The sequence below is a fragment of the Centrocercus urophasianus genome, unplaced genomic scaffold (assembly GCF_019232065.1).
Source record: "Centrocercus urophasianus isolate 14NV4802_14NV808 unplaced genomic scaffold, USGS_Curo_1.0 seq_20, whole genome shotgun sequence".
In the NCBI taxonomy this organism is placed as follows: Eukaryota; Metazoa; Chordata; class Aves; order Galliformes; family Phasianidae; genus Centrocercus; species Centrocercus urophasianus.
The window spans coordinates 19,900,329-19,914,742 of record NW_024884756.1 but is presented as its reverse complement, the minus strand read 5'-3'; the positions used below and the strand labels follow the sequence as shown (position 1 = coordinate 19,914,742).

General features: G+C 35.9%; 1 protein-coding gene across 1 annotated transcript in view; it reads right to left on the bottom strand.

The window, feature by feature from the left end:
* GRB14 (growth factor receptor bound protein 14) overlaps positions 1-14,414 on the bottom strand; it is a 66,765-nt gene that overhangs the window by 34,574 nt on the left and 17,777 nt on the right. Inside the window, exon 3 of the mRNA XM_042822392.1 lies at positions 10,368-10,535. Coding sequence (XP_042678326.1) covers positions 10,368-10,535 — 168 coding nt within the window. The remainder of the gene's footprint in view (positions 1-10,367; positions 10,536-14,414) is intronic.

Below are 14,414 nucleotides of genomic sequence, written 5' to 3'. Positions count from 1 at the left end.
AACTTGTAAAGTGCATATGAGTAACTAGGAGTTGTGAGGGAATTTAAACAACATGGACAAAAATAATAATAAGTAATAAAGTTCCATGGAATAGCATTACACTATTGAACAATGCTAAACGTGTACGTTAACATTTAACATGGAAGCATCTGAAAATACTCCTAGCCATGAGAAAGGCAAAAGTTTCCTTGCTCCTGTCCTCTATGTACCACTTATTTACAATCAGCTAATAAAACGTGTATCACTTTTCAACCTCAGTGAGTGGTACATACGGATCCCTGGCTATTTCAAACCTAGCACATAGATATGTAGATCCTGATTATGGAGTTTTACCTCTTATCCACTAAAAACATGAGGGCCACTCCAAAAGTAACGTCTCCTGTTTTATTATGGTGGCCCACAATCCAAGAGGTAAATGTTGATAGTATGACAATAGAGGTTGAACCTTTCCACCAACATTCTGTTACACTTTGTTGCCATGTGACAGATGGCAGCGGAGAGGTAGTCTGACAAAATGGTGTCTAACATGGAAGTGCCTATGAAACAAAGGTGTGTCACTGAATTGTTCCGTGTGGAATAAATGGCACCATTAACATTCATTAACGCTTGCCAAATGTTTATGGAGACCAAACAGTGAATGTGAGTGTAGTGAACTGCTGAGTGGTACATTTCAGCAGTGGAAACTGATGGTCACCTCTACTGGTGCACATTTTTATGACTCTTGCACTCTTGCTCTTGATGAAAATACATATCTAATGGAGATGACTATGCTGAAAAAGAATGTTTTGTAGCTGAGAATTTGCTCTATTAAATGGTGTTATTGAGCACTTTCAATTTGTTTTAGTTTCCACAGAAATAAATAGGAGGCATTACTTTTGGATAGACCTACATAAGCAAATGATGAAGACAGTGAAGTGAAACTTGAGCAAAATTCTCTAACCAAGGCGAACTAATTTTAAAATTCAGTGTAGAACATGACATAATCTAGCCTTAGAACACGTACATTTGTAAGCAAGCTAAGGTCCCCTAAACTTATATGTCAAAATGTAATAAACTTATGTGTCAACTTCAGTGTCAAAATCCCCATGCTCATTTATATGGTTATGTCCAAACAACACAGTTCACAATACAAACGTTAAGTTCTGTAGGCCAAATGTACATGTTCCATGCCCTGTCACCCTCCTTGGGAGCTACCAACAGTTTTCACAAAATACATAGACAAGTGCTAAACTAACTAGCAAGGCACAAAACTCATCTTGCTAGTAGCTATGAGTTTCATATTTTTCCCTGGAAATCAAGTCCTCCATCACAAACGTTGAAAAGCTCTATGGGTCAATTTAAAGAGCAATATTCATACTGGGCTTGATTATTGCATATAGGTTAATAAGAGTGTACTTTTAAGTTTATTTTTCTTCATTAAAACTTAACTTAGTGCTAATAAAATATGTCAGACAAGTGGAGATGAACAGCTTATGAGTCCTATTAGTAAACTTGTGCTATTCAACATCTTCGGTCCTTTCCTTCCACACTGACTCCTAAGATTTAACTTTATATATTATAGTAATTCACAGGTTTATATTTTACTGTTACTTTACAATATCAAATCTTAGAATACAGTTATCATATGCTGATAGACAAATACCCAGTTATACAAACAGAAATACTAAAAGAGCAGTTAGATGAAGGGTGGACTATTTGATGGATAAACAATTGGTTCGACTGTCACAGCTAGGGCTGTGGCCAATGGCTCTGTATCTAGGCGAAGGTCAGTGATGAGATGCCACCAGGAGTCCATCTTCAGACAGGTGCCACTCAACATCTTTATATTTAGTAACATAAATCATGGGATCAAGTGCACTCTCAGTAAGAAGTGATGAAGTTAGTACAACAGAAGGAACGGGCATCATCCAAAGGGACCTGACAAGCTTGAGAATTAGGCCCACACGAACTTAATGAGGTTCAACAAGGTCAAGTGCAAGGTGTTGCACTTGAGCTATGGCAAAACCAGATATATATATGAACTGAGAGAAGAACTCACTAAGAGGAGCCCTCTGGAAAAGGGCTCATGGATGAAAAGCACTACATTAGCAAGCAGTGTGCACTCACAGCTCAGAAGGCCAAATGCATTCTGGGTTGCATCAAAAGAGAGGTGGCCTGCAAGCTGAGGGAAGTGCTTGTCCCCATTTACTCTGTCCTTCTGAGGTCCTATTCGGAGTACTGCATCCAGTTTTGGGTTCTCCAAAACAAGAAGAATGTGGAACTGTTGGAGCAGGTCTAGAGAAGAGCCATTAAGATTACGAGAGGGTTGGAGCACTTGTCTTACGAAGAAAGGCTGATGGAGCTAGGCTTGTTCATCCTGGAGAAAAGAGTCCCTTTATGGAGCTTATAATCAGGAGCAAGATAGACTTTTTACACAGTCTAATAGTGAGAGGACAAAGAGAATGGTTAAAAACTGAAATAAGGGAGATTTAGATTAGATATAAGGAGGAAATTAGAGTGTGGTGAGGTGCTAAACAGTTTGCCCAGAGAAGTTGTAGATGCCGCATTCCTGGAGGTGTTCAAGACCAAGTTGCATGAGGCCCTGGGGAACCTGATCTAGTGTCTGATTTAGAGGATGGCAAATCCGTCCATGATATGGGAGCTGGAACGAGATGATCTTTAAGGTCTCTTCCAGTGTAAGCCATTTTGTGGTTCTATTACTTAGAAAAAGTGATGGAAAATCATACTACAGGATTCAAAGAATCTGACTTGAAGGAGGAACTTCAGTAATTCATTTTATTTTTTTAAGTCTTAGAAATGGTGAATGAGCAGAAAATAAAAATGGTTCTCAGTAAATTAGAAACATGATGTAAGTGATCTACAAACTACTACATTTTCCAAAGAAGTCATGTATGAAGATTGAAGGAGAAAGGATTTTTAATGTATAGCCACTAAACTATACTCATGGATTTTGTTTTCTGTGCACTACAAAGTTAAGGGCAGAAATTTATCAGTCTTATGTTTGAATAGCTTGTCCCTTTTTGTGTCAAAGTGTTAACATTATTTAAAAGAGGCTTTCTGTATTTAATAGTGCAGTTTGTCTAACATATCCTTCACTTGTCAGAGATAAATAGAATGTTGTGTCCCAGCACAAGAGAAAAAAAATCTGTTACTGCCACGTTCTGGCTGCACTGTGTGTTTCTGAAGAGATAGAAGCTATAAAAAGAAGTACCTATTGTTTCTACCAGGGTTTTCATCCCATGTTGCTGGTTTCTTAGTAGAACACTTCTCTTGATGAAGGAGAGAAAGACTAAGTCTCCAAATAACACCAAGTTTTACCAACTAACCCAAGTTACTACAGGAACACAGACAAGACAGGGAGCACCCTGGGCATGGAATTTAGGCTCTGTAGTTATAGGTAGCAAATTAATAGTAGTCTAGTGCAAAAGCAAGTCACTAAAATGAGTGGAACAGAAAGATTTTTTTAAGTGGATGATGTAGTAATAGAGACTAATCATTTCATAAATTCTGTGTATTTTGATAATATTTACCTCTAGCAACTTGTTCTGAAAGGAAAATGAGGTGTACAGATTGAACATTCTTCACTCACACAAGAAAACTGTGAATGCACCTATAAATTTCTCATCTCTTCATATGCTGTGATAATCTAGATCCAGAGGTTTTCTGGACTGTCTAGCTGTTTCTATTCTTCACTATTCATAAGCCACATTCCTATCATCATAAACGTATGTAGTTTATTTGTGTTACAACCTTTCCAAAAGTCTTATCAAATAGGATATTCAAAAGTTTGGTGTCAGACACCAACCCAACAAGAGTCAGAAATCAGTATGACCACAAGAAGAAAAACATCAAGAGTTTGTATATGCAGTTCGTGGATAATTTGAGATGTCGCTATGTCTGGCTGTTAAGCTGGTACAAGACAAGCAAAGGGCTCCAACTGATATTCAGTCCAGCCACTGTTCAATTGCTAATCTCTTGGAGAAGGAAATTGTTCAAACAAAAAGCAGAGTAAGTTGTCTAAGAAGAAAGCATGATGTTATGTTAGGGTAAAGGTTGGAGGTGGTAACAATACAACATGAAAAAAAATGCTGAAAAAGACTGCAAGGAAAGCACAGTATGCTGAGCACTAGAAAAAGAGGATTCTAGTAGGAAATAAAGGAGAAGCACTGAGGACGTCAGTTGAATGCTTCTCAGTTTTTCATAAGAATTTTAGGAGTGACAAAAGATAAAGGTATCAGCAATTAAACAAACACTACATATGGGAAAGGCACCACAGATGATTCCCAAAGTTTAAGATGTCCAAGCAGATTACTCGAGAGCTGCAAGTCAGCAGTCCAAGATCTGCTAGAGAATATGACCTGCCAGAGAGAGGAGATAAATGAGTTACTAGGCAGAATGTAAATGAGGAGTAAGACACCTCATCTGTCTAAGCCTTCATGAATTCAGAGCCCCAGCTCCAGCAAAACATCCACTTCTTAAGCAAACAAACAAAAAAACTTAGCAAGTCAGGCTCAAGAAGCTGGGTACGTATTCTTGAAAAGTCAGACTTGCCTTGCTTTGTGTTGTTCCTTAGGCACCCATTATGCACTGTACTGTACCAGAATAAATCCCTTCTCATGCAACAACTGCAAGCTATGGAAAACAAGCTGCCCTGAAATATATAATCATAAATAAAAAACTGAAAGCAACTTACTAAGTGCAACAATGAAAAAAAAGATTTTGGAATACAATACCATGTGTTAGAGACTAAGATGGATTGGAGCCAAGATAAAATCTTCAGTATTACAATAGATTTATATTGGTTAAAAAGCTTTGATCATATAATCATAACTTCTGTTTTAAGTCATGGCATTTTGTCAGAATGAGTCTTGCCTCTGTTCCTGACCCAAACAAGAAGTGAGGTTTAGTGGGGCATGGCAGTACGCATAGTAACACCACGGAAATGACAAAGGGGTTTGCATCTGAGTTACTCCCTAATGAAAGGTGATACATTTTCTTTGTATGTATTCGTAGATCTCCATTTTATCAAAAGTAACTAAAATCTTCTAATTTTTCAGGCCTTTGCTTATGTAACAAAGCATACTACAAGTCTTACACAAAAGACATGTAAGTACGTGAAATTTGATTTAAAACATGGGATTTCACCAGCACCAGCTTCTCGCTTCATACAAAGCAATGTAGCATGATAAGTAAGGGATTTACTACAAGTTGAAATAACTATTTAGCAATGCTCATGATATTCTTCAAGGCTCGATAACAATCTGAAGGTTAAGTTCTGACTTCTTCAAGCCTAATTTATTCCAGAGGAGAATAAAGTACTGCGGCTAGAAAATGGCCAAGCACTTTTTTCAACTGATGAAAAAGCTGCTTTTTTCCAAAGGATTTCTGCCAGCAGAAAAGGATTTTGAGCAGAGTAGGCCACTAAACACAGCCAATTTCCTTGGTTACTCTATGAAGGTTGCTAAATGTTCAAAGAAGGCAAGAAGAAACAAAAAAACACACCAACGATCTGTTCAAAAAATGAAGAGAGAAGGAAGACTGCAACATTAATTGTGCACTAAACCTTGTCAAACTATATAAGGGACAAGTAATGACCAAGTACATTAAGCTTTTGAGTTTTTAAAAGACTTTCTAAAAACCTCTGCACAGTCATTACTCACATTCATACACACACATGCAAACATCCCCACTACCTTTCATGGCAACTACAGAACACTATATATGTGCTATATATTTTAAGTTCCGTAAGTTCGATAATCGACAGTTTTGTATACAAAATATTATATAAAATTAGACTGCTTATAGAGACTGGAACAACATAGGACAGAACAAAAAAATCACACTTCCCCCATCTCCATATAGTTAGTGTAATTTTGATTTTATTTATATGCTGTGAGATCATTTTGATACACAATAAAAATGGTAGGAAACTATAATGGTTTCATGTTTGTAGAAGCATTTACTGTGACAGGCCAAGTGGTATATAGTTGCCATACCAGAATCCATTTTTAGATGACTGAGTATAAAGAGTAGAGTACTGGATCAAGAGGATTTTGGCTAAAATCCTCCTTACGGAGGAAAAAAATCCTGCATTACCTTCCTCCTAAGGAGGTCCTGTCAGTAGCTCTTTCCTAAACATTTCCTGGACCTAACAAGACCTCTCCCACAAAGTGAAAATGCAAATCTGCGGCCCTCCTTCTTCCATATCATCCACAAACAATCTCTATAGTCATGCCAACCTCCACCATGAGCAGATAACTTAAAATCTGCAAGTGCAGTAAGAAAGATGACTGAATTCTAGGCAATTCATCCATTCATATCTAGCACGATATTTGTATACTCCATCAAACAAGTTTCTGAGGAAAGAAGTTTCCCTGGAGACTTTCAAGACAAGGCTGGATAAGGCCGTGGGCAGCCTGATGTAGCTGTGGTGTCCCTGTTCACTGCAGGGGAGTTGGACTAGATGGCTCTCACAGATCCCCTCCAGCTCTAGGGATTCTATGATTCTATGATTCTAAGTAGACACCTTGAAAACAGTTTCACCAAGTATTTAATATTATCAAGAGGAAGCAGGAATTCCAGATCTCCCTAAATAAAATGCAGCCTATTTCTCATATTTCTCATGGGATTTCAAATCATTGCAGGATGTTGCTCTTCATCTTATTATACTGTACAAAAGGCAAAAGAGGGCATGGTTGGTGTTTATATATCTTTAAAGTGACTATTTTTCAAACTATCCTTATAAAGAGATGCTTCATACATGAATGCTTTGTCTGTTTCCAGGTATCTGTAAAAGCTATCCATTTAATGACACCATTATCATGTCACTTAAATTGCCTTTAGTAAGATTTCCAGATTAGCACATTGGCCTTTCATCTAGAGGAACCCAAAAGCAAAACTGAAAAACTATTCTCGCACTCTCAGCCTTGCAGACAGATATTGCTAATTCTCAATACAATTTGGATTAAGTGACTGTTCATACTTGATGGGAGGTGTGCATGTTGACTACAGAGACATACAAATTCAGTCCAGAAAAAAACAGCTGGAATAAAGATCCAAAAGCATCTTGAAAATTGCTCAAATCCAGCATGCAATCTAAAATATATTTTCCTTTTCTAATCATTCTTTTAATACTCAATTTATTCTTCTAATCACTCAATCTAATATTTCTTTCAAAAGAAACATTTCTTCCATTTAAGAGAAACAATGTAATCTCTTCAAGGATCACTGGAAAATATTCATCCTGAGTACACAGTACCTGTTTCACATTTGTGTACTACAAAGTTCCCAGCTGCTGTGAAAAACAACCCGTAACTCTGTTCTTACACTTTGCATCCAACATCAGGTGTATAAGTACTCTTCTACTTATCAACATATATAGCACTTCTGCAGATGTTTGTCTTTAATAAATAACTGGTTTGTAACAGGCTGTAAAACAATGTGCTGAAAACATTATGATCTTTCACATGTAATGTCTTAAAAACATTTTTGGAGGAGTATAATGTTATTCACAAAACAAAAAAAAAGATTAAAGAAAACTTTTAGCTGTGTTGGATTAATTATATGCGTAGTTTAGTCCATATACTCACTATAAATCTGATTATAATAATATTCAATATGCATAATTCCCCATGCTTTCTAATCAAGTCATTTTTCTGTCTGCGCTAAAGGATTCTTGAAATCTAAATGAGGCTCTGTAGCTTTAGTTAAAAATATATTATTCAAGAAAAAAAAACCATACCAACTGTGATAAGTACTTCCGATCAAATTTTAAAACAGAAAGCATGACAAAAAAAATTGGACAAAGGATATTACTTATTTGGAATGAAAATGAGGAAAAAACATTTATTCAGCGAAGTGGTGGAGCAGCCATACTGTCATATTAATAATGAAAAATATCACCTTTTGTGTAGGAGAAAAAAAAATAATCTCCAGTACCATAATTAAACAAGAGTTCTTACACAAACATTAATGCCTAAATTAAAGTAATAATAATTTTGAATGATCAGTGGCCTAAAATAGTATTTTATGAATTAATGCTGAAGTTTCTCACAACTATGCAGTGCTAACGTAACACTTCCAGACTGGCAATTACCAGGTACTTTCGCATCATAAAAAACAGAAGTTGTAGTACTTTCTGTAAAAGGTGACCAATTTCAGTTAACAGAAATACTATTTAAAGGGAGAGTTCAGCACAGTCAACATGAAGATCCTGTGTATTAGGATAAGAGATTATGACTGAATTAGATCTCTACATTTCTCATGCCCATGATAAATGTATCTGCACACATACACATATATTACCCTTACAAGCAAGACTCTTTGTTGCCTGCTGCCTGCCTTCCTTTCTTCCCTGTAGTATTTCTTCTCCAGAAATTAAGTTAGTGCTATAGAAATAACAAAAATGATCTTCTGAATAGAGAGAAGAGACACATTTAGAAAGAATTCTATAGACAAAGATATAAACATCACAGCAAATCAGGTCACAAATTTGGCATACATTGAGCTCTCAGTGAGCATACATATCTTTCAGAACTTTTTTGCAGCTGTGCAATCCAATAGCTACCCACCTAATGCAACATCCTCTGCTGCTTCCTCCTCCCACCTCCATAATCTTTATTTTGGGCTTGCAAAGTGCACAGAAAGAGAGAAGTAAAGTCAATAATTACTGACTGCTAATTTAACAACAGTGTGAAAATATTTGTTTTAAAATCAGAGAGAATGCACAGAAAACTTAGTCACTGTGCCTTACTAAAGAAAAATTTTTAATATTGCTCAGAGAATGATGCTCAGCTCTCAAAAGCAAAAGAACGAAAATATACAATACAGTTACAACTGAGTTTCCTAGCCTTCCAAATGTTAAACTGAACAAAAGTTACACACCTCTTCCCTCCCACACAGCACCATATGCATCTCTAAGCATTCCAGAGGAGTCCAATACAACCTTCCAGTACAACACTTCAACAACAAAAACCTTCAGCCCCTAACATACTGATAACCCTGTAACAGCTGGAAATAAAAAAATTAAGACAACTGAAGATTTGAGACAGGGACAGGAGCATTGGGAGGCAGGGAAAAAGGAAGTAACGGGAACCACACGACTGGGAGAATGAGTGCTGGAAATTCAAACTTCAAATAATTTTTTTAAATTTTTTTATTTTTTTTTTGTAGAATCTAAGAGATACACATCTTGCACATGTCTGAACTTGAAAAGTAGTTTATGATCACATAATTAAGCTAGCAGTATAACCTAATCTTTACAAAACAAATATGCTAAGACTGTGTTTCCACAGGCTTCCCTTGCAACCCAAACAATAAAGTAATCAGACAGACTAACATAAATCCTAAATCAGTAAGAGCTATGCATTCATATACTGCTCTACACTCATTGGACTCAAGCCATAAGAAGTATATGCTGCATCCTGTGTGAATTGCTTAAGAGTACCATTTAATACCATAGCAATATTTCAGTGAAATTTCATTCCTCACACCACTGGTATATCAAATGCCTCCGCATAACAGAAGAGTCTATTAACAGTGGTCCGGGCACATTATGCAGCAATGAACTTATGAAAGGTATCTACACTTTAACAAAATAAATCAAACTAACAAATGACTTATAGTTAATCTGAACTAACTTTCTTTAAGTTAATATAACTGGCTTAGTGGTGACATATATTTCCATAGTTCACGTGTATTTTTACCTTTACAGTTATTGTCAATGTACTGAATTACTCTGGGCAAACCTAGTGCACACAGCCAAAAAGACTTTATATTGTTTCCACATTTGAGTAAGATTAAAACAAACAAACAAACAAACAAACAAACAAAAAACACACCAAAAAAACACAGTGGTTACTACAAAACACTGCACAGGTTACCTTGATTCCCAGAGTACGTGATGAACCACACACCAGTAAGATGCTAGCCAGAAACGGTGAAAAAAAAAAGCATGTTGCATTTAAAGCTGGTTCGAAGCCTATATAAGTGGACTCCAATCAGCTTTTATTGAGATAACTACTGTATCATATTAAAGAGGCGTGTTTCAATATTCTGAAATGCAGTTGACACATATTTAAAAATTATATAAGGATGTGATCAAAATAAATTTCTTTCATAAAGAAATTATAATTGTAACAGCAAAAAAAAGCACAGTAACAAATATACATAAATACGTCTGTGTGCACACAAAAAATATTTTAAGTAATGAAATCAAAAAATTTGCATTTATCAGAAAACAAAAATTTTTACTACACAAGGAAAATAACATAAAAATTAAATGTAAGCATATTTATTTAATTAACTCTAAGCAAATGCAATATCAACCCATACTAAAGAGAGTTACAAGATTGATTTAAATGCCATACCCGTTTCTGCAGAGTTACTGGCATTACTGCAGGCAACGTCACTCTTCTTGAAGACAAACTCATGTCTGCTTTTCTTAGAACTTGACAACCTTCACTCAGGTGATAACATGAAACAGAACAAAATACTTTGCAATATTCCTTGAAGTCTAAATTCTCATCACCCCAATCCTGTAGAGTCAGTGCAAAGAACAGAGTAAGGATGCAGTTAATGCCCCTCTGTTTATGCAAATCCAGTCCTACACAAAGGCATTTATGTAAGGCCCTGGGGTAGGACTAACCAGAAATCAACCAACCAAAGAGCTTGAAAACTTGTCTTCTGTCCTTGGGAAGGCTCGCACTGATATCTCTGTCTATGAAAACAAGCAGAACAGCACGCATTTCTATCACTCAGAATCCTGTTTTTATTGCCCTAATAATAACAGCAACAAAAATACTCAAAACTACACCATTAATAGTAATAATTAAAAAAAAAAAAAAAACAAAAAACGCCTGTTAAAGATTTCATTCTGGCAGCGGTTATTGAGTGGTCATAGCAGTGATGTTTTTTTCCTGGCCTTTTCCAGGAAATAAAATGCGTTTCTCAACCAGTGCTCCTGGTTGTAGAGTGTCAGGAGAGTAACTGAGCATAAGAATAAGAGCATTGAATCCATTCCATGATTCTTTATCAAAGAATCACTTTCTTCAAAGCAAATTGCTTTTCACTTAAAATAACGCAGCTTTTATCTCTGTAACACAACAAAGTTGTGCAGCTGAAAAAGTGGTAGGTAAAATATTATGTGACCAAATATTTTATGGATTCAAGTTGTTGATCACCCCTACTCACATATTTATTTATGCATCAAATATCTCCTTAACAATTAATTAATTAAGCCTGAGGTTGCTCCTTCTATATCAAAAAATGAAATTTTTCATTCCTTACACGATGAGGCAATATAGAGCTCTTTCCAAGGTCTCTTAAAATGCTTAATAGCAGAAATAACTTTCCTATTCTGTTGTTACACAGCATGAATATGGCAAGGATTCTGTGGTAAATCAAACCATTAAATATGTTTTAGAACAGTGTCATTGGATATTTGGATTACAACTCTTGATTAAGCTGCTCATATCAAAAAACATCATAACCAGTGAAGGCTGCAAACATTTTGCAAAATTATTTCTATCATTCATATATTTATAACATCTCAACCAATAACATACCAGATGCGTAGAGAACTATCATTTCATAGAAAGTTACTCCAGATAAATTCTTTAATACACATCTCATTATTTTGATGTACTAGAGGTGTTCAAAACTGACCTGGCAAATATTAGAACAATCCATGCCAAAATTCACCTTATCATATTGATACCATTTTTTCCTAACTGGAAACGAACACATCCTTTTGTTACCCCAAGATGTCGAGAGAGAAATATGAGCTACAAGACATGTAAAATTATATACTTGCAACTTAAAGATTAACCACGTGTTTAATGTATGAGGACTGTTCCAAAAGTAATACCTCTTATTTTATTACATCAGCCAGCAACATCAGAGGCAGATGATGTTGGTGTGATGGCAGAAGAGGTTGAACCTTCCCTCTAATATCTCATTCCATGTTGTTGCCATGCAACAGACGGCAGTGGAGGAGCAGTTTGACATAATGGATCCTGACATGGAAGATGCCTATGAAGCAAAGGAGTGCCACTGAACTCTTCCATGCAGAAAAAATGGCACCCACTGACAATCATGGATGCTTGCTGAACATTTACAGAGACCCACCAGGGGAGACGAGCACAGCGAGGCACGGGGTGGTGCATTTCAGTAGTGGCAGCAGCGACCATGCGTTACCTCTGCTGATGCATATTTGTATAAGCGTAGTGTGCAGGCTTTTGACCATCACTGATGAATACATATCTAATGGTGGTGACTATGTTAAAAACCAGTGCTTTGCAGCTGAGAATTTGCTCTATTAAATGGTGCTATTGTGCTTTTTATAACTGTTGCAGTTTCCATGGAAATAAATAGGAAGCATTAATTTCGGAGTGACCTATGTAATTTGCTATTGTGGAGTTTTGTAAATAGCAAAACATACACAACAATTTACTGGAACCAGCAAGATTATTTAGATTTCAGGATTTCAAAATATCTGTTCTTGTGCTAGGTTACCTTCCTGAAATCCTAAAATCCGTTTACATCAGGTAAGTTCTGTTGATGAACAATGTAAACAAACATTGTAAAAACAGCAGAAAACAACAACAAAACATACATCTCCAAAACAACAACCTGCCATTAATTGACAGTTTTACCTGTAGCTCTCAAACAGTAATAAGTCACCACCAAAGAATAGGATGTAAAGATAAATATCTGCATAGAGTTTTAAAACCTGTTGTCCTTGACTATGACACACAGATAAAAAAGGAAAAAAAAAAAAACCACAACTGATGTCAATTAATAAAGAGATTTCAATTGGAGACAGACATTTGATTCTTGCGCAGTCAACTTTAAACAAAGGCTTTTAACAAAGCCATCACATTAGTTCAAAATATTGCACATCTTTACCATTTTCACAACTCAATAATAAATGCTCAGTTTTAACTTTGAGCATATAGCAACAAATGCATAGTACATAGCCTTCTAAATATAGTATAACATATTATACATATTTACTTCTATTTTTCTCTCAAGCTCCAGTCCAAAATTCTTATGACTGTTTTGAGGAAACAATGAAATACAAAATTATTCTGGAGATCATGTTTAAGTGTTAATTCTGTAATATTCTTTTCCAGTAGAGATAGCTATGATAAATGTCAAGTGTTTGCAATTAGGTTTTTATGTTTCAGGTGCACAGTTTTTTTATTTCCTATGAGAGCATTTTATAGCATGATTTTAAAACTTTGCTGTAAGACTCAGAAAACAACTTGTGGTACTAGAGCTTGATCCTCTAGGAATTTTACTCCCAGGAATATTATATATACACATCTGCAGCACCAGAGCTACATACTCCCTCTGCAATCTTTTTTCCTTGGATCTTATGGACAAAATATTTAGGAAGCAGTAACTGTAAATCTCAGTGCACTGCATTAGTGGATTCCATTGGGAAAGAAACAAAAATAGTCCAAGCCATTTTTCCCTAAACCTGAGTACCGAAGGTCTTTCCAAAGCACACGCAGCTTTTCATTCTATGAATAATACTGACCTGTTTGTCTGCAAAACAAAACAGGGGGTCATTTTCTTTAGTAATACTATTTCTTTGTTATCTTCTCCAGCCACATACATAGGCCAGATATGTTTAGAAAGAAGCAAACACCTAACATTGTGTTTGACTTCTGTTACAAATGTCAATATTCAGATCTCATTTGACTTTTAACAAAAAATATACTCCAGTCATGTACTTCTACTAATGAAAGCACACATTAGTTGCACCAAAAAATGCACCAAGGAATACTTTCACCTCTTAAATTTCCCAAGCACTGGGTTAGAAAACGAAAAAAAAAAAAGCCATCTCAACTTCTGAGGGCATACCTTGTAGAGTCAGTTCACCATATGAAAGCTAAAATGAATACTGCTGATAAATGTGAGATTAAAAAGAGGTTTTGAAAGTCTATACACCTTAAGGCAAATACGTAATCACCTTGTTTTATGCAAGTAAAGGATTTGACTTGTCCACGGCAGGTCTGCAAGCAATTCTGCTGGTGGACAAGAAGAAAATCAGATCCAGCTCACTTTCCAGAGAGCTCTGTGAGATGAATTTATTTATGCAGCTTTTTATTCCCATTTTGGCTTCCAGATACAGTTCTGAAAACTGAGCACTGAATAGTGAAAACACTTCTTATCAGATACTGCAAAACATAAACCATTTCTACTTCTTGCTACTAAAGAAAGCATAACTAAATTAACTGGGTAAGAATTGAAAAGCCCTTGGTAAGCATTAGTAGCTCCAATGCTTTATAATACGTGAAAGTGAGATATCCTGCTAGTAGAAGAAGGTCAGTGTTGTATTTAAGGTACTGGTTATGGAGTCATAACAGCTGATTTTATTCCTGGTTATGCCAGACATAACAGGAATG